Here is a 23426-nt window from a genome sequence, read left to right as displayed (position 1 = left end):
GTTGCTCCCACACCCACTGGGGCCCAGCTGGGGAGTGCCCAGCAGGTTTGTTTACATTTACCTGCGGAGGGCGGGCACTTTCCCCAGCCTCACCAACCCCATCCTCCTCCCCTGAATAACTGAATTTCCTTCACACCCTGAGCAGGCACTACCCACTCGTCACTCACAGCCCTCCACAGCGCTTCCTGTCTCCAACCAAGTCAAAGGAAAACCCCAAATTTACTGTTATTGTTTACCAAACCAACTGCCTCCTCAGCCCAAGGCACACACATCCTGAAGCTGAGGGCGGGATAGACCCAGCCTAGACCAGTGACCCTGCTCCAAACCTAGGGATCCCTGTGTCCTCTGGACGGTGGGATTCATAAAGGCCACCTAGTGCCTTACGAAGCATTAAAATCCATGATCTCATTAAATTCCTCACAGTAGCCCCAGGACACAGGCACGTCACCCCCATTTCATACAAAAGGAAACAATTCCACTCAGTGGAAGGGAATCCAGTCTCGCCCTTGGCTCCCCCGCTCCACTTTCTTATCAAGAAACTTGGGGGAGGGGGGCGGTATTTGGTTTTATTTGTTCTTTTCAAGGAACTCTAAACTTGGAAGCTGGAGTCACAGGTGAGATTCGCCACTGCTTCGTTGTGAGGTCTCGGGAGAGTCATTTTACTCTGTGAGGCTGCGTTTCCTCAGGTAAATTGGAGACTAGTCCTTAGACCCTCTTTACATCTTACAGCACTTAAGGGCATTCAGGAATCACACCACTCTGTCTTTTGCACCCCAGAAGGCCAGCATTTGTCATTAGGTCAAAGTTCCCTTTCCCATCCCACCTGGGAGTTTAGCAGGAGAGTCACAGAGCCACCCGTGTGTGGGTCAGGGGCATGGGGAGGAGGGCAAAGGCATGGGCAGGCCCCATGCATGAAGCCGGGCCCCTCAGGGCCCTTCACCCCAGCCATCCTCCCTGAACACCAACTCCATGCTGGATGGTCTCTGGCCACAAGCGTCCTGAGCCGGGCTGACCCAGACAGAAGAGGCAGCAAACACGAGTGTCAACGTGTGGGGACAAGAGGATGAGAAAGCTGTGGGACAGGCCTCTGTGGCAAAGCAGGTGCCTTGCAGATGCCACATCCTGATCCTTGGACCTAAGAACCCTGCAGATAGAATTAAGGTTAAGAGCCTTGTGATGGGGAGATTATCCGGGATGATCTGGGTAGGCTCAGTCTCATCACACAGGTCACTAAGAGTGGAGGTCAAAGCGGGGACAACAGAAGCATCGGAGGGATGTGATGTTGCTGGCTTTGAAGAAGGGAGAAAAAAGTCACTAGCCAAGGAATGCAGAAGCCTTTTGAAGCTGGAAAAGGCAAGGCAATGGAATCTTCTAGAGCCTCCAGAAAGGAATACCGCTGTGCTGAGACCTTGATTCTAGCCCAGTGAGACCCTATCAGACCAGTGACCTGTAAGATATTACATCTGTGCCGTTTTAAGCCATGGAATGCATCAAGGACTCAACAGAAAAGGGATACGGCCTCCAAAGACAATGGAGCTCTGACCATGCCCTTCTGCCCTCTCACCCTGGTTCCCCTCCTATCTGCCCTCGCTCGGCTCCTCTTCCCCCAAGTTCTCGTCACTTCTGACACTTGTGTCAGCGCAGAGAACACAACTGGATTTCTCTGAACACAAAAGCTCATGATGGTTCACCCGAGCGGTGGTTTCTAGAACACTGAGTGGGGTCTCAAGCTAGGAACTAGCCTCAACAATCCATTCAGGGGGCATAAAGTGGAGGTCGGGGGTCAACGGGGGCTGCCCTGCCTGAGCCCACCAGCCTGAGCAGTGGAGCTGTGATCCTGCTAATGACTGAGGGGATAAGCAGGCCCCTCCTCCAGCCACAGTCAGGTGTGAGGATGGAAAACACCCCCCACCCCCACCCCAGGCCTTTGGATCCTGAGTTCTAGTCCAAACCGGTTAGCCGTGTGAGCTCCAGTACATTCTTGCGCCCTCAGTCAGTTCCCTCATCGTGAAGCAGGGGTAACCACCCTGCCCTGCGTTTCTCCCCAGTCAGCTCTGAGGACCGTGTGAGAAGATGGAAAGTTAACTACTCGGGTGCACTGTTTTTCCTCTCCTTTCCTGAAAGAGCAATGGGGTCAGGAGACCAGTTTCGACCTTAGGCCCTACTGCAGGCCAATCCATGGTGTGACCCCAAACATCCCACCTCTGGGCCTTGCTAGTTTCATCCGTGAACTGGCGGGAATTGGGTCCTGTGAACACAGAGGGCTCTTCCAGGTCCATGTAGAGTATTTTGGTTTAAGCCTAACCCCTATCGCCCCCTGCTGGAACTTTCAGGAACTACACCAACCTGCTCCCCTGGTCTCTCCCAGGGTTTGAAACAAGTTCCTCCCATCCCAGGCCAGCAGGGCCCCTCAGGCTGAGGAGGCCAGCACCTGGCTGTGGCTAAACAGGTCAAAGAATCAAGTACTGAGAAACAGCTTCCCTCCTGATTCAGTATTTCGCAAAAGAGCATGGCCCCCCCACCCCTTGTTGCCATCCCATGCTGCTATAAAGGACAGCAGCATTCATGCCCCTACACCAGACACATCCCGGCCAGACCCTGGACGGGACAGGCGCTGGCTCCCACTCACCCCGGAGGCCCTCCCGTCCTCTCCCCTGCCAGGACACCCAGACTCTGCCCTCCCAACATACAGAACCATCTCCATCTGTGGGAAGAAGAGAAATGGGGGGAGGGGGGTAGAAGGGCTGAGTCCCGTGAAGGAAAAGCAAGGAAACCTTTCAACTATTAAATCTGTTTAGTAAAGACAGTTTCGCTCATACAAAACATCAATAGTTTACAACAATCTGAGTGCTGGACACACCATCAGAGACAGGGAGGCGCTGCAGGCCCTCCGAGAAGGGCCTTCCCCTGTGCCCAGAGAAGAGCCGGGGGGCTCCTCCACCACCTTGCCCCTGAGGGAGACGAAAGCTGAAGGATTACAGCCCCGAAGACCATGGCACAGAGGACGTCTCCCCAGGTTGCTCATTAACACTGGGGGAGGGCCCTCCCCACCCTCCCCTCACTGGCCTGGATACGTGAAGCTGAGCTGTTTGGGGTAGGGAAAGTGGCCAGTGGGGACGGGGGCGGGGGCAGAGCCGGGACATCTTTGGTGTGAAGGATCCCCCCCCCCCCAAAACACACAACAGCACTTGAGTGGTGTTGCCTTTGCCCGCATGGGGTGGCTCGCCAATGCCTCCAGAGCCCAGGAGAGAGACAGCAGAATGCAGAAGCTGTGTATCACTTCTAGACTGCCCAGGCTCACCCACGCGGGCAGAGGGGAGGCCTGTTAAGAAGTGGCTAAAAATGTCGGAAAACTAAACAAGAGTGGGTTAAGAATGGCAGGAAGGAGAAGTGGAGAGGCCACTTGGAAGCTAAGCGCCTCAGAGGACAAGGACCAGCCCTAACTAGGGAGCAGGGGGTGAGGACGGGGGGTGGTCCAGTCTTCCTGATTGTTGTGCCAGTGCCTAAGTCACTCCTCTCTGCCTCCCAGAACCGGCTAACGGGCAGGCCACGGAGGGCCTGGCCCAGAATCTGGATAGGCTTCTCAGGCACTTTGGCAGACCCGACATGGGCACGGCAGGCCCAGGGAGGGTGAAGGCTCTTGAGCCACAGCAGGGCCCCTCCCTCTGCAGCCCTGCCTGCCCCCGGCCCCTCAAATGCAGTCCCAGACACAGATCCGGGCACACATACACATGCGCGCGCGCACACACACACACACACACACACACACTCTCATACTCACACTCGCCTCTGTGCGTCTGGCACACGTCTGAGGGCTCCAGCGGAGGTGGGTGGCATCCCAGCCCCGGCCCTGCATGGCTTCGAGCTCCCAGAATGCCTCGGCCAGCAGGGACCTCAGGCTGTAGTGGGGAAGGAGAGGGCAGTGGGACCACACAGCAACACTCCCTAGAACAGTTTCCACAAATACCCTTTAACAAACCCCAAACCCTTGCACATCCAGAGGAAGGGGTTTGGGGAACAGGAGGGCAGAGTGGGGCAAGGAACAATAAAAGAAGTTTCATAAAAACTCTAAGTCAAATTACTGACAGAATGGCAAAAGGAGCACGGGTTCAAGAGCATCTTGCTCCCTTCTCTCTCCACGCCACCCCTAACCTCCCGGCCTCCCTGTCTCTGAGGTGGCCGTTCGTTTGGAACCAAAGGCAGGATTCAGCCTCTGATGGGGCTCCGGACTCCATGCCGCCGAGGAGGAGGGGAGGCGGAAACGGGACAGTTCTGTGTCTCTTCGTTTAAAAAATATATCCAGGTCGAGAGTTATTGCTTGCCCTGCCGTGCAGTGGGATGGGCTCAGAGGCTCAGTGAGCGAGGGCCGCGGCCTCCAGGGCCCGAGCTTTCTTCCGCCTCTTCAGAAGGAGAGGATTGGATGCATCTTCAATCTTTTTTATCTTGATCTGCTCGTAGTCGACGCGCATTGTGGCCAAGGCACTGGTCATCTCCTCCTGGGGAGGGGAGGGTTTCACCGAGGGGGAGACACGGGAGACAAGAGACACGAGGGCAGGGGGAGGGCGACGGGAGGCGGGAGCAGAGAGGACAGGCTGCTTAGTTAGTGGGTCCAGGGCCGACAGCGGCCTGGGCCCCGGCGTGGGTCACCGGAGCCTGGGCACGGCATCCTGCTGCTCTCCCGGAGCCCTCCAACGACCCCGCAGGAAGGCAAGAAGAGGACCAGGAGTCCCGTGAGCTCCAGCCTGTCAACAGGTGCGTGACCCTGAGTAGTAGCCTTTGGGGTCCCTTTAGTGAGTGGTGGGCTTAGCGGGAATAAACACAGAGTCCCCGGCCCACAGCCTGGCCAGGGAAGTGGCTCAGAGTCACTGCTCTTGGTCTAACACAGATCCCCGGGGTGAGCGAGCGCAGACCCAAACTCCCCCCACCCACGCCTGGGCACCCCTGGCGAGCCGCCTCCCCCAGCCCCTCGCAGCCAGGGCTTCCCTCACCTTGACATCCTCCCACCGCTCCTTGTCCTCCTTCAGGACCCGGCTGGTGTGCAGTGGGGTCTGAGGGACCTTTGTGGATTGCTGATGGGGAGAAAAGGAGTTTAAGTGACAGCCTGGGGGGGGGGGGGCGCAGTGGTGGCTGAACCCTCACCCTGAGGGACGGTTCCCATGGACCCAGGTCTATCCGGCCTCTACCAGGCTTACCATGATCCAGGGGTGGTTCATAAACTCCGTGATGGTCATCCTCTGCGTGGGCTCTGTTTTCAGCAGGTTCCGGATAAGCATCTTCACTGGGGGGTGGGGCGGGGGACAGAGACAGTTCAGGGGCCACTCTCCCTCTTCTGCCTCTTCCCAAAGTTTGCAAGGTGAACCCAGATTCGGGGGTGGGGGTGTTGCATGGAGGCAGACTGCCCTAGGAGCTGCTGAGGGCATGACGCCTGCACCACTTGATAGGTTACGCGTGGCCCCACAGCCCTGGCCCTGCGCCAGGCCCTTCACACAGACCGGACGCACCCAGCGGGCACAAGCACAGGTACAGACCCGCTGCCACACCACCCCCACGAGCGGGACACCTACATGCACACACGCGCACGTGCCGGCCTGGGGTCTTTACCTTCCTCTGACACTTCGGACCATTCTGGGTTGGGAAATTCATACTGGCCCATTCGGATGCGAGTCTTCATGCCCGGAGAGATGGCAAGACCATGGTTGGAGTAGAAGGGGGGATACCCACACAGCCTAAACCACGACGCAGGAAGAGAGGGATAGCGCTGGTATTACGTAGGGGGCCTTGCACCAGGAACAGGCTGAGAAACAGGCTTCTTCTTGTCAAGGTCACAGAGAAATTGGAACTCATTGATTCGGGCACAACGTACGAAGTCATGACCAGGGCCCAGAAATCCAACATGCGGAGTATCTAAAGCACATTTTCCTGCCCATTTATCAGTTTATACCACCACTTGGCTACCAGAATCCAAAATGCATTGAGAGAAGGAGACATGCCGGGGATTCCCAGGGAAACCCCATCCAGAAGGGGACGCTGACCTTCGCTCCTTCCTCTTGTCCCAGAGAGGTACAGGCCTCCTTCCACCCCGCTGCCCCAGCCCAGCACCTCCCCACCCCCCCCCCCCCACCTCTCCCTGGCACACTCACAGGATGTACATGATGACACCCAAGGACCACATGTCACAGGACTTGTCATACTTCTCTGGACCCAGCACTTCCGGAGCTGCAAACCAAAGGTCCCTGTGGGTGGGTCTGGCCCTTGGAGCACTGTGCTATCTCCCATTTCTCTGTGGAACATGTTCTCCCTCCCAGCCCTTCAGCCCCTCATGATGGTCCTGGAGCTGGGGGTGGGAGGGGGGGAGCAGCCATCACCCAGTGCTGGGATTGGGGGTGGGGAACAGACCCTCCTCCAAGAGAAGCCCTGGGGCTAGAGTCTCAAGACCGAAACAATTCCTGAACTGAACAGCCTTGTCAACCCACGCTGTCCATTTAATTCGACAAACACGTTCGGAGAGTTTATTCTGTGCCAGTCAGCTGGGGCCCCAGAACCAAAACTGTGTCCCAGGCTCCACTGGGAATCTGATGGCAAGGACCGACCTTCTTGGGGAAATTACACGTGGGCACAAAATCCTGCCTCTACTCTCAGAAAATTTCCCATGATGCCTCAACCCCAGCTTCACTCTGACGAGCCCTACTTGTGGTCAGGTCACATCAGAACCAGCTCCGGAAAGCGTCAGAGGACATGATTCTCCCAGGACCGGTGGCACCGAGAGCTGGAGGGAGGGTGTGAGAGCAGCCCTGGGGACAGATGGGCGCCCCAGGCCTCCTTGGGACTTACCCACATAGTACGGCGTATAACAAGGAGTGGTCAAAGAATTGTGGCTGGTGGTTTCCTTGGCAAAGCCAAAATCGGTGAGTTTCAGAATGGCATTGGGCCTTTTGGAGGTGTATAGGAGATTCTCAGGCTACAGAGAGAGAGAAAGAGAGAGAGAGAGAGAGAGACAGAGAAACGGCAACTCTGCTGAGCCTCTGAGGGGCTATGAGAATCAGAAGGGTGACGTTCCTGTCTTCCCTCCCCCATTCAACAGTCATCAACAATCAGGCGGGTATACATGACCAGGGGTCTGCCTTCTGAGAACTTACAGCGTGCTCGGAGACAGGAGACTAACACAGACAACCACAAGCAAACACCACAGGGACACAGAAACCAAAGGTGAGGACCACAGGGCTGGGCACAGCCACAGGCGGCTTTGCTCCTGGGTTTGGGGGTGTGCCCAGAGCGGGCAGGCCCCGTGGGGCAGAGAATGGCACCCCGCCCTACTGTGCCCTCAGGAGCCAGGCAGCAAGGCTGCAGGACACTCCTGGGAAGGACAAACCTTCCCAGGGTCACCGCGGTCCCACAGCTGCGGCCCTCCGCGACACTCAGTCAGGGGGAGGGGCGGCAATAAACGGCTGGTACCTTGACATCCCGATGGGCAATGTTGATTGAGTGCAGATACTGGATGGCCTCACCGATGCTCTTCATGATTTCTGACGCTTCTGTAGCCGTGAGAGGTGGGAGAGAGAAGGAAGGTCACAAGATGCATTGTCGGGTTTGAAACCCCGCCCCCCGCCCCCCAGTGCAGCCCCAGACTCCCTACGTCCACCACCCACCCTAGAAACCAAGAAATGGGGAGCAGTCACATTTCAGCTGTGGATGCCAGCCTCGGCAACAAGCTGGAGGAGGCCGTGGGCCTCGGCATCCCTCCTAGAGAGCAGGCACTGCAGAGGCCCCCTTCCCACACCCCTGCCTGCCAAGGCCCGTCCCCACAACAGACCCTTTCTACCTCTTTCTGTGAACGCTTGGTCTCCTCGGTCCTGGATTCGGCTAAAGAGCTCTCCGCCATCCAGACTGAAACAAAGCCACAGTCAGATCCGACGGGTACAAATTCCTGCCACCCCTCCCCACCGCCCGCCAAAAGAAATTAAGCATTTACGTCTGAAGCCGTGGGTCCAGGCCTGGGCAGTGCCCGGAGGGCGAGGGGCCTGAGTGGGAGGCGGGGACAGGCTGGGCAAGAGGCAGAACGGGCACGGGTGCGTACCATTCCATGACAATGAGCAGGCACTTCCTCCCCGCGTACAGGTTCTCGTAGACATCGACGATCCGCACGATGTGTGGGCACTGGGAAGCCCTCCAGTGCAGCTCAACCTCCCGGCGGGCCTTGGGGCAGTCCTGAAGCATCTGCAAGCCAAACGGCCACCTGTGTCACTGCACTGTCTCTGCAGGAGGACAGCTGGCTGTCGCCCCGGGTAGGCCTATTCCAAGGCCGTGGCCCGGGTGCCCACGGACATCCACGCTGGTTCGCCAGAACTCCCCACCACTCCCATCTGGTCCCCCGCCAGCTCCCGTGGCATTTTCTCTGGCCCCTCCCCCTAAATCCTGACTTGGAGCTCTGCAGCTCCCTTATCTGCTCTGAAAGAAACCTCAAGATGACCTCCATGGGGCCTTGACAACTACACCGAAATCAGCCCGTGGACCATTTTATCCAGGTGGGCCCTTCCTAGCCATGGGCATGGAGTCTTTTCTAGAAGGCAGGCAGCAGTCGGGCACTGGGAGACAGGGGTTAGTAAAGGAGGCATGAGGAGAAAGACAGGCTGAAGAAAGTGAATACAATCATAGAAAGGGGCCTGGAGAAAGTAGAGACTCCAGAATCAGTAAGAAAAGGGACCCCCAAGATCCCTCACAACCCAGCACACCAAATCCAGAGCAAGGTGCTTTCTACCTCTGTGACATACTTCGTTCGACCAACCGATGGCCTAGGGAGTCAGCCTGATGCGGTTCGAATGCCGCTTCTTACATGTTTGCAACCTTGAGCACATTCCTTACTTAACTCATGAGCCTCCTTCCTGTGCCTTCTTCCCCGGACCAGGTGGCCAGGGACACTAATGGAACCTGGGGGGCTGAATCTTGATTAATCCAAGCCAGTCTCACTAATTCCTAGTCCTTTACTAGTGACTAGTTTTGGAACAAGCCTAAGAGCCAACGCCGGCCAAGATGAGATTTGTAAAAAATCCGCTAGAGGCCTCTTAAAGGGAGCACAAGGAACCCATGCCGTCTTTCCTGCTCGCGGTACCTGGAACGGGGACAGCCACCTTAGTGCCATACAGGAGGCCGCCTTAGAGGACAAGTTCATGCCCTGAGGAAGCAACCGGGAGAGGAGACAAAGACCTGGATCCTTGCTGACACCAAGAACCCGCCCTCAGAACTTGTTTGTGGTAAGATCAGAATCTTTCCTTACTATTTAAACGGCTTTTAAGGAGAGTTCTTTTATTGCGCGGAGCCAAAGGCACCCTGATCTATTCCTTCGCAAAATGGGGACAGAGTTGCGAGGATTGAACCACCCCGCAAAGCGCCTAGCAGAGTGCCTGGTACATGCCCGATAACCAGAGCCATGGCTTTCATTCCAGAACGTCCGCTATGCGCACAGCACAGATGCCAAAGTGATTAAGACAAAGACCTGGAGAGACTTACCATCTCTGTGGGAAGTCAAGATTAGCCCTGCACAGTAATTTAAGGGCGGTGGAGGCTGAGAAGGAAATGGTGAGGCAGAAGGGAGGGCATCCAGGCCGGGAAAACAGTGGGGATCGGGGCACTGACTGGGAGGGAGTGGAGTTGGGATGGATGGCTGATGCAGCCCAAAAGCTCAGATGGTCCGGATCACAGAGGGCGGTGAAAGGCAAACACAGGAATTTCCAACAATAAAACTAGAATTCATCATGCTACGGTCTGCGATATACTAGGCCTTTTCTAACTGCACAACTGCCTTTTTTTTTTTTTTTTTTTTAATATAATTTACTGTCAAGTATACAGTGTGAACGGTGTGCTCTTGGTTTCGGGGGTAGATTGCCGTCATTCATCACTTACATACAACAACACCCAGTGCTCGTGTCAACAAAATGCAACTGCCATTTTATGGGAAGAGGAAATTGAGGCTCAGACAAATAGCGTGTCCAGGGCTAAGTTCCTAGGGAAAGGCAGAGCCAGGGTTGGAATCTAAGCATGGTGGGTTCTAAAGCACAAGCCTTTTCCGTGACACGAGTCTTTAAAAGGAGAGCTGGAGGCTGAGACTTGTCAGTTCCGGACAGGCAAGTGCAGACTGACCTTGCAGAGGCAATCCCCAGACAGGTGCCCAGATAGTTCAGTCTCCTAAGGAGCAAGCAGGAGGCAAGCTTCCTGTGGGGTCACACTGCCACCTCGTGGCCATCTGGGGATACTGCACATGTTCTGAGTTCCGCCACCTTCAACTTTAATTCATTTGGATGGACCAGGAAAAAAGTTTACTTTCCTTCCCATGCTCTAAGGAAAGCAGGAGGAGGTACTGACCAATTTCATTTGCATGTAATTCAACTCAGTAAGCACTTACTGGGTCCCACATTGTGTTGAACGTCAAGACGTAACAGAAGAGTCCCAATCTGAAAGAATTCAAGCTGGGGCGGGAGGAATCAGGGTACTAGGGGACATAGACACAGAAAATACTTATGACCCAGTGAGCTAATGTGCTATATGGGTGCTAAGTTCAAATGGTTCAGAAGCAAAAGTTCTCAGAACAACCAAATAGGAAAGACCTCTCTCGCCCCCTACAGGTGCCTAGATGACTATGAGACCCAGAGAGGAAGAAGCAAAAAAGTTGACAGATTTACTCAGAGGCAACTCGAGGTCATGGATTTACAATCAGGAGGGTCTTGCGTGCGGGTCTGGAATTTGTCAATTTCTGGTTGCATTACCTGGGAGAGGTCATTACGTTTCTAAGCCTGTTCTGCATCTGTGAAGTGAGGGGGTAACACTTGGCTGGCCCCCTTCCTCACAGAGCCATTGTAAGCATCTCATGAAATAGTCTCGCTAAGAGTGCTTTGTTATCAGGAAGGCACTCATCACTGTAAACAGCGGCGTAACTGCCACAGCATAGGGACTCTCTCCATCACCTCTGAGTTGAGGCTGGAGCCCGCTGACGTCACCAGCAAGACCGTAGGCCGGGCTGGCGTTTGCGGCCCAGTGACCACAACCTGGAAACCAGCTCCGGGCTCTGACCAACCAGAGTTGTGCCAGGCGGGGACAACACCAATGCCCAAACCCAAGTGCGTGTTCCCTGGCCCCCCCACCCCCCACGAACTCAGAGCTGGCGCTCCAACCTGAGACAGGTTAGACCACGTGGCAGAAGAGCGTGTGCGGTCAGGAGGCCTGGGTTCACATCCCGCCTCCAGGCCCACACACAACGCTTCGCCTGGTAGACGAGCCAGACGGACCCACTACAACACGCTGGCCTCAGGAGCCACGCGCACCTCACTTCCCAGCTCTGCGCTTCCTCGTGCGGTCCGCTAAGCCAGCCTCCCTCTCTGCAAGGGGTTTCCTCATCTGTAAAGCGGGATTAGATTCAGCAAAACAAATAAACCGGAAAGAGTCGAATGTTTAAGTTCTACAAGAAACATAATAAGAATTTCCCATGGAGACTGGTGCCTGGCATCCAGGTACGTGTTTATCAGAAATCCCTGGAGGGATACGAAAACCAACAAGCATCGAAGGCAAGACCTTCGACTGGGTCAGGTGGGCAGGCAGGCTGATGTCGTGGGGGAAGAGCCTGAAGAGCCAAAGAGGCTTTGCAGACAGCTGTGGGGTGTGGACAGCCAGCAGGGAGGACATGAAAAGCGAGCTAAGTAAAGAAAAGAACAGTGGTGGGGGTGGTGGCAGATGGGGCGGGGCGGGGGGGGGGGTGCCTGAGCCCCTAGCCAGAGAAGAGTCAGAGAGAGAAACAGGATTCCCATGGTGCTGCCAGGGGCCACCAACAGGTTCAACCAGAAGCCAACAGAGTCACCTAGGAAAGGCTCACTCCTCTGGCACGACAAAGACAGTGGAGGCCAAAGGGCCCAGGTCTCCAGCTCTCAGGGCTCCAGACCAGATTGGAGGAAGGAAGGAAGGGTCTTCTCACCAAGAAGCCACAACACACAAAGCCTGCAAGGGTTTATGAAATATTTTAAGCCCACACTAAGTGTGGAGCAGATGCTGTGACTTGTCTCCGCCCCCCGCTCCGCACGCCGCATCTGAAATTCTCTCGCACTGTGGAAAAGGTTAATGATCACATAAGCAATAGACAAGGCCACCCGCCAAGTGTGGCGAGGGCCAGGGACAAGGCCACAGAGCCCACCGCCTGGGGAGGAACCTCTAGGACGACAGTGGCAACGAGGGAGACGTGGCAGCTTTCCCCAAACCCTGTTTCGAGCCTCAATTTGCCGGAAGCTCTGGGATGAGGAATGGGGCCCCTGATGCTGGTTGCTTATGGTCCCCCTTGTCTCCCCAGTCACCAAATCTTCCATTGTGGGGCCACAGGAAAAGGCTCAGGAGTGGTCAGCATCCTAAACCTGGCTGAGGCAGAGAAATGGGAAGTAATAGAGCCCAGGGCCTGAAGCATGGTTCACCAGCAAAGCAGGTACGAGGACTGGAGGGGAAGGAACGAGCCGCAGGCCCCAAGGGATCATCCCCTTCACAGGCTCCAACATCTGCCAGGTGCGTGACCTTGCGGAAGTTTTTAATCCCTTTGGACTTAAAAGGGGGTAATAACAGGACTTGCCTGTATTAAATGAGGTAACGTATGTAAGTTACTAAGAGCAGTGCAGGGCACACAGTGAGCAGCGCATTCGCATTTGCTATTATCATTCTGCCCCCACTTCCCACCCAGGTCGTTCGTTTCAGGGTCCCAACGGGGTGGGCAGCTGGGATCCCGCTCACGCCCACTTGGTTTACGGCGTTATTAATAGCTCCAGGCACCGGGCGGAGGGGGACCCAGAACACTGGAAGGGAGGCGGTCTTTGGCATCCCAGCTCTGAGCTCTTCCTCTCCCTCCCTACACCACCCAGACCAACCGGACAGCTGGGGGCGGGTGCACCCGTAATGAGAGGAGGAAGACATCCCTTCCCAAGACTGACCAGGAGCCAAGAGTCTGAGTCAGGCACTGCGTGTGTCCGCAAGTGTGTGGGGTGTCGTTAAAACCAGACCTCCTCCGTCACTCCCAGCAGGAGGTCAAGGGAAAAGGCCCCCGTGTGCCGTGCACCCGCCCTCCTCCTGGACTACAGGGCGGTGCTGAGCTGGCGCTCTGAGGCACAGAGGGAAAGAGGAGGTCGTGGGCAGGAGGGCTGCTGCTGTGAGTCCCAGAGAGCACTCCAGCGGAGAGCGGGATCCCCAGGGAGCAGGGGTAAGGGAGCCCCTGTCCTCCGGGGTGCTCTGTGCTAAGCGGGTGCTAAGGACTCCAAACGTGGAACCCTCGTACCCAACTGGGAGGGCGCATCCCACTTTACTAATGAGAGAACTCAGGCTCAGAGAAGCCAAGCAATCCATGTAAGGTCTCCCAGCAGTTGCCTGTGGCAGGGCTGGGATGCGGTGCCTGTTCTCACTGCTCCTGAAGCCCCTTTTCCACCGCCCCGTGGTAGGGCAAAGGCACAAAATCTGCCATGACTGTCCACATATCAATGCCAAAAGTGGGGGCCCGAACGTACGAACCCCTTTGATCCTGAAATCCCACTTAGAGAATTTTACCCAAAGCTACTATCCTAGAAGGAGCCTTAAGGTATGTCCCGGGTCAGTGACATCAACCAGAAACAGCTAACGAAGGCCCAGCGATAAGCAGTCAGAGTTGCTTTTGTTTAGAAGTGTGTTTACCTATACAATCTATAATCGTTACTGCAATGTTGGAACTGAATGTTTCGTCAGTAAGGGAGTCGTGTGTGTTAGATTCTCAGTCACCATCGGTCACTGTCAATGGGGGCACTCAACTTTTTTTCTTTGAAGCACAAATCCCAATCTTTGTTTCCTCAAATTTGCTCATCAGAAAGTATCTGACAGTAAGTGAAAAAAGCAAGTTACAAAGCCTAATTAGGTACAGTACAGCTCTATACATTTATTCACATCTGTGGGGGGAGGGTGTAAAAGGAAGGGCATTCATATACTCAGTAAAATGCTAATGTAATTCTACCTGAAAAGGAGGATTACAGTAACTTAACTTTCTTGTATCTTTCTCTTCTAGGTGACTTACAATGAGCATCTGTACTCAATGAGGCAAAGAAAGACGCTTAGCTCTCCAAATGTATTCCAGAGGCTGTCGTCCCACCCCCAGGTCTCCCCACATCCACGGAAGGGGGAAGGCAGCTCACATCAGCAGGTGCAGGCTGCCACGGGCAGGTGCCCACACCCCTCTCCCCGACAGGAGGGGCGGACACTGAGAACTGCAGCTCAACCCGCCCCAGCGTCCTCCGTCCCCTCTGGCTCCCGACCTGGCCGTCCAGCTCCCCAGCCAGCAGGCGTCTGCGTCAGCTCAAAGCTCTTTAGGCCTCTCCTCTCAGCCTGAAGCCTGCGGAACTGGCCCCCGCAGCCCCATGCTAGCGGAAGAGGGAGATGTGGGAGGTCACGAGGCCAAAGGACTGGGACACACTGTCCTCACAGCCCTCATCCCTGGACCTGGAACCAGGGAGGAGACGCAGAGCGGGAGCTCACCCCCCCCTCCCCCCCAGGATGCCATCACACAGCAAGCATCTGCAGCACCCAGTTCACACAGCCCGCCGTTTGGGAGAGTGCTGGGATGTAACAGAGAACACAGCAAATCACGCCTGTGCCCCATGCAGCCTCCATTGGGATGCAGGAGGCACACGGTGAAAAAGTCTAAAAAGGTTTATTACATCCTGTGACTTGTGCTACAAAAGAACGAAACAGGGGGCTAGGGTGCTGTCAGAAATCAGCAGTGGTAGTGGGGAGACTCTCTCTCGCCCCCCTCCCCCCCCTCCCCCCGCCAATGACAGAGAGATCCTTATATCCTGGACACATGGTCACTTGTCTCTTCACATCTAGCCCAGCTCAGGAACCTAAGAGATGATGAACAGGTAAGTCTTAGTTGAAATGACCTTTCTCTAAATCCCTGGCAGCGTGGGGGTGGGGAGTATGCCCTCTTCTAGAACTTCTGCAATGAGGAGCTAGTGATGACCTTCCCCTAGAAAATGATCTAAGGAGAAATCAAATAGAGTTTTTAAGTCTTAGAAGGTTACTGACATAAAAGATACACAGCAGTCTTGCATCTGGGTCCCTCGTTGGCACACACAGTCCCAAATATTTGGCTGGGAGGTCAAAGTGGTTCTCTGTTTGTTACTGACTTTCATTATTGTGATAGGGAAAAATCCTCACCCAAAACAAAGCTAAAACTTATAACGGGGAATCCAGTACTAAAAGCCTTGAAAGAACCACACTACACTGCCCAGACCAGCTAGACCTTCCCTGTGCTTCCTGCCCTCTCTCTCCAGGACCTTCCTGGGGGAGCCACAAAGGACCAAGGTTCAACAAAAAGGCAAGAAACTTAAAAGTCACACTATAAACGACAATTAAAAAAATATCTATTTGCAACACATGACAGATAAAAGGCTAACTTAACTCCGACAAACCAATTGTAGAAGATTAACGGTCCGATATAAAAATGGGCAAAGAACACGACCAGGCAGTTCAAAGAAAGGGAACACAGATGGCCAAATGAGAGATTCTCCATGCGACTCGTGAAAAGAGAAATGCTTACAAAAACAAGACAGTAATGTCACCAGAATGGCAAATATGTTTTAATGTTTGACCAAAACCAAAACAAAACTCCTGGGTTTATGCCAAGATTTGGGAGGAAAGGGTACACCCTCATACACCCCGTAGGGACGTAAGCTAGTATAGAGGAACCTGGCCCGAATCTATCAAAATTGTACATGTTCAAACCTTGAACGGAGTAATTGCCCAGCTAGGAAATCATCCCACAAATATGTTCCTAACGCATTTTAATGGCCCCCAAACTGGTAACGACCTATGTCTGACACTTCAGAGCTGGTCAGATAGATGGCAGGCACCTACACACCAGAGAACTTGGTGCACAGGCTGTGAGAGACGCGGGGCCGCATACGCCATGGTTATGGGAGGGCAGACCAAGAACAGGATGGCACTTTGGCTTTACTGTTACCGTCCTGGTTTGTTTAATGGACTTTCATTGGCATTACTTAAGCAACTTTTAAAGTGTATTCATGAACACAAGAAGCCAACACACCAAAAGGTTAATTAATGGGTCACTGTAAACGGTGGTAATAAAGGTAGTGCTTTCTTCTTTTGTGGGCTTTTCAAACGTCCAAAAAAATATACTGAACAGAATAGAAAATATAATAATACCATTTGGGTGGTTTGTTGTTGTTTTGTTTTTTAAGGCGCAGGGGAGAAGGTACACAGGCCTGCAGATGCTCACAATTTTTTTGGAGGTATTTATCCCAAATAACGTTAAGAAGGTTGACTACCAGGAGAAGATTCTACCGAAAAACTTGTGTTTTTTTGTTTGTTTTGTTTTCCCCTTTATTTTATTTTATTTTTTTACTTTATTTATTGAGAGAGAGAAAGAGAAGGGGGGAGGGGGAGAGGGAGGGGGAGGGGGAGGGGGAGAGGGAGAGGGAGAGGGAGAGGGAGAGAGAGAAAATCCCAAGCAGGCTCCGCGCCCAATGCCGCACTGGAACTCAAGAAACGTGAGATCATGACCTGAGCCGAAGTCGGAAGCTAAACCCACTGAGCCACCCAGGTGCCCTACGTTTCTACTTTATATCTTTCTGTAATATTTGGATCTGACCATCTACATGCATTTCTTTTTAAAAATCAAGCCGAGAGGTTTAGATTCTAAGGTGCAGTATGCCTCAGTTCTTACTTGACCCCTGGCCTCAGACTGTGACCCAGCTCTGTGTGCTCCAAAGCAAGTCAACCTTCCGACTAGTGAGGCAGGGGACCAGATGCAGGAGATCCCACACTGGCCGCAGGAGGAAGGACCCGGCGTCGTTCAAAGTTCGAGGGCTACCCGGCTGATGTAAAGGCCTGATGTCTCCCTGAAGAGCATTAACCCAAATATGAAAAAGAGCAGCTTGAGGCCCCAGACCACCGCTGCTCTAACCACCTGTGACTCCTGTGGAAATGAGCACCGCACAAGGTCAATCACGCTGGAGTCTCAGGCAGGAAACTGACGGACTGGGGGACACAGATATTTGTGTTTCTTCCAGCAGATGCTCATGATCGAAAGAGGAATGTTCGTGTACACCACACCAACCACGTGTCAGGTGTACTTTATATTTAGAAAACACGTTATAATGAAGCCTCGGAACAGCCCTCTGGAATAGTCAATTGCTGAGTCCATGTGGAGGTGTGGCAACAGGTCCTGGGGAAGCAACTTGCCAAGGACGCGCGGCTAGTAACTGCCGGAGCCAAGATGCAGACCCGGTTCAGACACTAAGTTCCAGGGTCTTATCTTCACGACAAGCGACGCTTTGACAAGCAAACCCTGAGCTGCTGCTATTAGTTTACTGTTGCCCTGGCTCCCTACGCCGCCCTGTTCACAGGTCTGCCCCATTTATCTCTGCACCTGCCAAGCCCAGCGCACAGCTTAGTGCAGAAGAGACACAATGTACACTTCGCTGATAAATTAAAAGGCGGGCTGTATAACAGAATGGCTTACATCAGGCTACAAAGCATCTTTCCCTGCACACGAGGCAGACAGTGGTGGGAAGGAAACACACTAAACGCTCCCAGCTGGATTGAAGCCAAAATCAGAGTGGCAGGAAGAAGAAAATGCCACATTCTTTGCAGGGTCTAGGTGCAACTTTTAAAAAACCCACAGAGATAGACAAAGTATCAAAAGAAATTAAGACGGAAGGAGGTCAGAGACACTGTTTCTGGCCTATGCAGCCTCCATCAACTTGACCCTGTGCAACTGACGAAGCAAATTCAAATTCTTAATTAGCAGCCATAAGTGCCAGGTCACGGTCAACTCTCCTGTGAAGTGGAATGAGATTCATGGTGCATACACTTTCATCAACAGATCTAATGGGAGGTGGAGAGAGTTGAGAGACAGAAAATGGAAGATGAGAAGGGTCCTACAGATCACCAGGGCAACACACACACACACACACACACACACACACACACACACAAACACACACACACACCCTACCCCTGAAACAATTCCTCATGCCCAAGACTGAAAGTCAGCAGAGTGAGGAGAGAAGGCAAGGGAACCAGAGGTTAAGTAACGCCCATGGTAACCTAGGAGAGAATAAACGGGTAGAAGGTATGAACCACTCTTCCCTGCTGTTAGCAAAAATGGCCCAGATGCAAGACAGAGCTCGCATCACCCAACGTGAACACGAGGGCATCGGACAGAGAGAAATGCAAGGTGTTTTGTTTTGTTTTCTTTTTGTCTGCTAAGAGCATGGCACTTGATAAATTCTTGCCGTGCCTTTCTTAAAGAGTTCACCTGTCACACAGCCGGAGGTGCAAGGAAGGGAAATGCTCCTTCAGATTCTGACCAGGAAGCAACATCTAGTAAATTATGTAGGAACAACAAAACATCTTAGCACAAACAATAGCAACAAGAATACCACATTGGGAGGAAGTAACCTTGTCATTTTAGAGTTCAAAGGAGGGAAGAAAAAACTCAGGCACAAAAACAATTGTTTAGCCTAGACTTGCAGAAAACCGATATTTAGATGTTGCCTCAACGGAGCAGTATGAGCTCAGATCCCACAGGGGAATGCATTTCGAAAGGTAAGGTCTGGTCCCTCTGAAGTAGATTCTGAGCACGTAAAACATAATAACCCCCGAGAAAGAAACGAGGGGGAAGCAGCCACCGATGGTTAAGTCCACAGCACAGGGAGCCCCGATGAGCTTGGGTACTGAAGACAGGACAGACCCCAAGAGAGTGGCGTGGGCTCTTAGAGCGAGCAGGGCTTGCGAAACGCAAGAATGACTGCAGGCTGTCTTAATCCTACGTGCAAAGCTGTAAGAAAAACCAGGGAGGGGGAAGAGGGCCCCTCATGGGGCTGAGGCTCTAAGCCACAAAAATGACGGCCGATGCGGGAATGTTCATCTCCAGTATGGTCCATCGTGTTTTGTTTGTTTGTTTTTAATCGCAGAGGAAGTTCTTCAGATTCGAACAGGCCAAACCTTGACACACACTGAAGGGAAGCTTTGAAGGGAAGCTGAACCAAGAGCCAACCTATAAGCACCCAAGGATGACGGAGTGACAAGATGCCAATCGTGAAGACACCGCGGGACGCAGAAACAATCTGCAGGTGTGCCTCCAGAACCAGCTGGTGATCAGGGAGGGCTCGGGGAGGAGGAGACGGGGGCGCCCTGCTCTCCCGCAGCTTTCCTTCTCTCAGCACCCGCCATGCTCCAGGCACCATGCTGAACACTTCGGGATTTAGGGAGTTCACAGACCAGTCAAGGGAAAAAGAAACGACACGTAAACAGAATGGTCATTAAGAGGGGCCGCCGAACGTCACATCGGTCTCTGGCCAACGGATTCTGAAATGCGACCACAGCCCAGCCTGGGTTCCCTGAGAGGCTGTGACACATCTCATCTCAATACCTTTTCTAGCAGAGTCACTACATTATAGACCAAGGAGTGCCAGATGCAGGGGGCCTTCACTTCTGGAGAGTACACGGACAGTCCCTTGCCGGACCTTTGACATGACAAAGAAACAAAGCGTGAGAGGACAGAGTGCTGCCACAAGTGACCAAGGACGAAGTGCTATTTAATGGATCTGGGGCTGGCTGAGTGTGCAGCCAGCTGAACTCAGCGCCCCCTCTGACCTGCTCCTCGGCCTCAGTAAATGACAATGACATCCGGCCCCCAGATATAAACCTTGAAGTAGTTGTCCCACCTACTCACCCACCCACACATCCAGTCTGATCTTGTCTTTGGAAAGCTCTCCAAACAAATCCACGTTCTCTCTTCCAGTCTTGCGTGCCTTCTAACTGGAGTCTAGATGGGAGCCTTAATCTGTCCCCGGCACATCCCATGTCAACCTCTGAAAGGCAAACAGGAGCAGGGCACTGTCTTCCTTAGACATGTTCACTGGCTTACGGGACAAAACCCCAGTTCCTTAGCCTGGTCTTTCCTGGCTCCTCACTGCAGCATCTCTGCCCGCCCCCCTCCCCCCACAACACATTCTTTCTGCTTGAGTGCCACGACACTTGACAGTCCTCCGGGCCTCCAAGTCTGCATCCTTCGAGCACCAAGGCAGTGCTGACCTCCTCTGAGAAGCTTCCCTGACGTCCTCCAGGCACGGCCAGCCCCTCTCCTCTCTGCTCTCAGAGACTCTTGGTAAGCTCCTACTTCCACACTCACTGGCGTCAGTTACAAGACCATTCCTTGCCCTGCCGTGTAGACCTTGTGCCTCTTAAAGGCCGGGACTGTATCTCATCCACCATTTTTTCGAAGCTTAGTTGACACGAAGCGTTACCTTAGATCTTGTTCACTTTCGATTGCAAACCCTAGGCCCAGTACATGGCATAATGGCTGTACTTAATACACGCTTGCTTGTTGGCTAAACACAAAGCACACCTCCAGCGACAAACTGAGAGATGCCATCTGTGGCTTTGCCTGCTATTTTACCAACAAGCTGGTTGAAGACAGAGTACACGGCAAGCTCATCAAACTCGGCAGGTGACTGACAAGTGGAGGTGTGCCGGTAACACATTTCTAAACGATTACAGTAGGTGAACACATGGGCCCGAGCAAAGTCCCAAGTCAGGGGTTCAAAAAAAAGGCATCTACTATAACATGTGATAAGAGGGACCTTTCTCAAGTGAGATCCATATAACACGAGGAGTGACAGCAAAGGCTCTGAAGCCAGGCTACCTGAGGGGTCGCAGTTCCTGCATTAGCTGGTTTCCTCACCTTCTTCGGTGTCCTTGAGTATCGTACAGAGACAATAACTGTATCTACCCCATAGGGTTGTTGCTCAGTTAATAGGAAAAATAATGCATTTGCCACTAGAATTATGTCTCGCTCAATAAACTCTAATATTTTTTGCTATTGGGCTGCTGCTGTGTTGTTAAAAGCTACTTCTAAGAGAAGAGAATCTGTAAAGCACTGTAGTTAAAAGCACAAGGACCTGGAACTGGACAGTCCTAAGTTCAAATGCCAGCTCTGAGCTTAGTAGCTGCCTGAACTTGGGCAGTTATTTCACATTCTTTTTGTTTGTTTTTAAAGATTTTATTTTTACGTAATCTCTACCCCCAATGTGGGGCCCAAACTCACAACCCTGAGATCAAGAGTCGCGCGCTCTGCGGACTTGAGCTGGCCAGGCGTCCCAGTTATCTCCGATGTCTTCATCCACTCAATGGGGCTAGTGATGAATCTGCCAGAGATACCCACTTCAGCATTATATCCCATGGAGAAAAAGCAACTGGAGAGAAGCTAAACTCCATTAACAGAAAACGGGTCAAACAAATTATTGTACATCTACAACGACACATAAAATAATACACAGTTATCGCAAAGAACGACGTAGATCCAGATATAGCAAGATCAGAAGTTCTCCAAAAAAGAGATTTCCCATGAGAAAAGCAAGCTGCATATTGACACTTGTAGTCTGATCCTATTTTTGTTTTGAAATGTTTTGAAAAAAACGAAAGAGAAAAAGCAAAAGAAATGTTGTGTGTGTATTTACCCACACCTCTCTAAATATAGACAGCCTTTGCTTTGCACAGTAAGACAGAACCACACAAATGATCGTGCGATCTTAATCATCAATGGAAAAAATTAAGATTGTTCCATGACCTTTAGAAATTTTTGTCAAAACATTGAGAACTCTCTTACTGTCAGTTTTAAATGAAGAGAGAAATGGAAAAACGAGTAAAACTTGTGTTCAGTACACTGTAATACAGATTAGAATAGCGTATGTCAGTTCTCTGGGAAAAACTTATCCAGAGTAGTTGGGACACTGCTTGCTTTCTAGAGAGGGCACCGTTTCCGTGCCTTTGCAAACTGGCACACTCCTTTCAAAGTTTGGGTCGGTTTTCAACATGTTATCCGCTGTGCTCTCAGTGTCACAGAATACCTCCACGAATGCCTTCAATGTGGTTTCTTCCCCAGCGCCACTTCCTCTGCAACTTCTTCCTCCTTTTTGTCACAATCACTCGTCAATGAGCTTGCCTTCCAGGGTTCCTCTGACTTCATCTGCAGAGTCGTGACCCGTGGCCATGTCGACATCCCTATAATCAACTACTGATTCTGTGACTCCATTTAATCCAGCTCCAATTTCATTTCCGGGATTACCACTTTTCAATTCTTTGTGGAAATGTCATCTTTGTTGGCCAATTCCCTCTTTGGATTCTCCATGTTTGTAAAGCGTCACATGAGTTCATCGCTAGGGGACAAGGAGGCAACACAACGGCCCACTTCCCTATCTGTGTGTGAGCCCGACAACAGATGGGCAATAAGCAACCGCCACTGACAGACTCAGAAAGGAGGGATGTGATCATAAAAAAACATCTGTTCTGTACATAGTGATTTGTGGGCTGAAGAGCTCGTAGCAAAGTCTGTGCTCCATGCAACTACTCAGTTAATACACCGCGGCAAGTGGTGTTACTTAACTAGTAGTAGTAGTTTAGTAGTAACTGAGATCCACGTGCACCAGATTTGCAAAAAGCAAGGACTGTCCTGCACAAAGGACACAATACGGGCATATACATCCTAAAGAATAACACCGGTGACCCTTTGGGAAGAGCTGTGTTATTTAAACTTTTTTCAGTGACCAAGTTCTATGCCTTAAGAATGGTTCTCAACCTAAGAGGACTTTCCCCCTCAGGGGACACCTGAAAATACCTGGAGAGATTTTTGATTGTCCCAGCTTATGGGGCATGGAGAGGACCGCAAGTGGATAGAAGCCGGGGATGCTGCGAATTCCCGTGAGGCACAGGACAATCCCCAACAAAATGTTAACAGTGCCAAAGCTGACAAACACGGTTTGAAGCCAAGTGGTTTGTTAAGTTCTTTTTAACAGCAACTTTCTCATAAGGTGGCGGCAAAGAGTAAAGGGGATGATGGCATATGGAAGGTGTGCTACAAATGCTATTAATACCTGTGGCTCCGGGTGACTTAAAACGGGCGGTCTTAATACCATCTGAGATTTGCGGGAATTTTTACAAACATTAACTCATCTCCTCCTGCGCCATGATGGGGCTGCTAAGAAGTAAACGTTGCCTTCAACCCATGGGTGGACGAGTACCCAGGTCAAGACAGGAGTCCAGATCCAGCCACACTCTGTACCTCACAGAACACGTCCAGAATCCAGGGCTCGCCTCTGGGCAACACACTTGAAGGGGGGCATTAAGCTTTCAGAGGATGATGACTGCAACGTAAAGGGTCTGAGAATCACGTCACCCGAGAGACGGCTCAGTCAACTGGAACAATCCGCCTGAAGAAGAGAAACCCTGGAGGAGCAGCTGAGGGATGAGATGTGACAGCAGTCCTGAAATTCTATAGGGCTGTCACACAGAAGAGGCTAAATTAGACTTGTCCTATGTGGTTCCCCAAGGTAGAAATTAATAAGCAGCTGTCTCCTAAGAGCAGG

General features: G+C 52.5%; 1 protein-coding gene across 2 annotated transcripts in view; it reads right to left on the bottom strand.

Moving 5' to 3' along the window:
* Positions 1-2779: 2779 nt before the first annotated feature.
* MAPKAPK2 (MAPK activated protein kinase 2) overlaps positions 2780-23426 on the bottom strand; it is a 44801-nt gene continuing 24154 nt past the window's right edge. Inside the window, exons 2-10 of one of the 2 annotated variants that reach the window (XM_045456688.1) lie at positions 8075-8214; positions 7820-7884; positions 7453-7532; positions 6832-6958; positions 6141-6216; positions 5602-5726; positions 5193-5278; positions 4989-5069; positions 2780-4496 (exon numbers count right to left, since the gene is read on the bottom strand). In XM_045456688.1, the coding sequence (XP_045312644.1) occupies positions 4353-4496; positions 4989-5069; positions 5193-5278; positions 5602-5726; positions 6141-6216; positions 6832-6958; positions 7453-7532; positions 7820-7884; positions 8075-8214 (924 nt within the window). In that variant the 3' untranslated portion in view covers positions 2780-4352. Of the gene's footprint in view, positions 4497-4988; positions 5070-5192; positions 5279-5601; positions 5727-6140; positions 6217-6831; positions 6959-7452; positions 7533-7810; positions 7885-8074; positions 8215-23426 lie in introns of both variants that reach the window. The other variant, XM_045456687.1, reaches the window with a different exon arrangement.

Source organism: Leopardus geoffroyi, chromosome C3 (genome assembly GCF_018350155.1).
Source record: "Leopardus geoffroyi isolate Oge1 chromosome C3, O.geoffroyi_Oge1_pat1.0, whole genome shotgun sequence".
Classification (NCBI taxonomy): domain Eukaryota; kingdom Metazoa; phylum Chordata; class Mammalia; order Carnivora; family Felidae; genus Leopardus; species Leopardus geoffroyi.
This window is presented reverse-complemented; position numbering and strand designations above follow the sequence as displayed.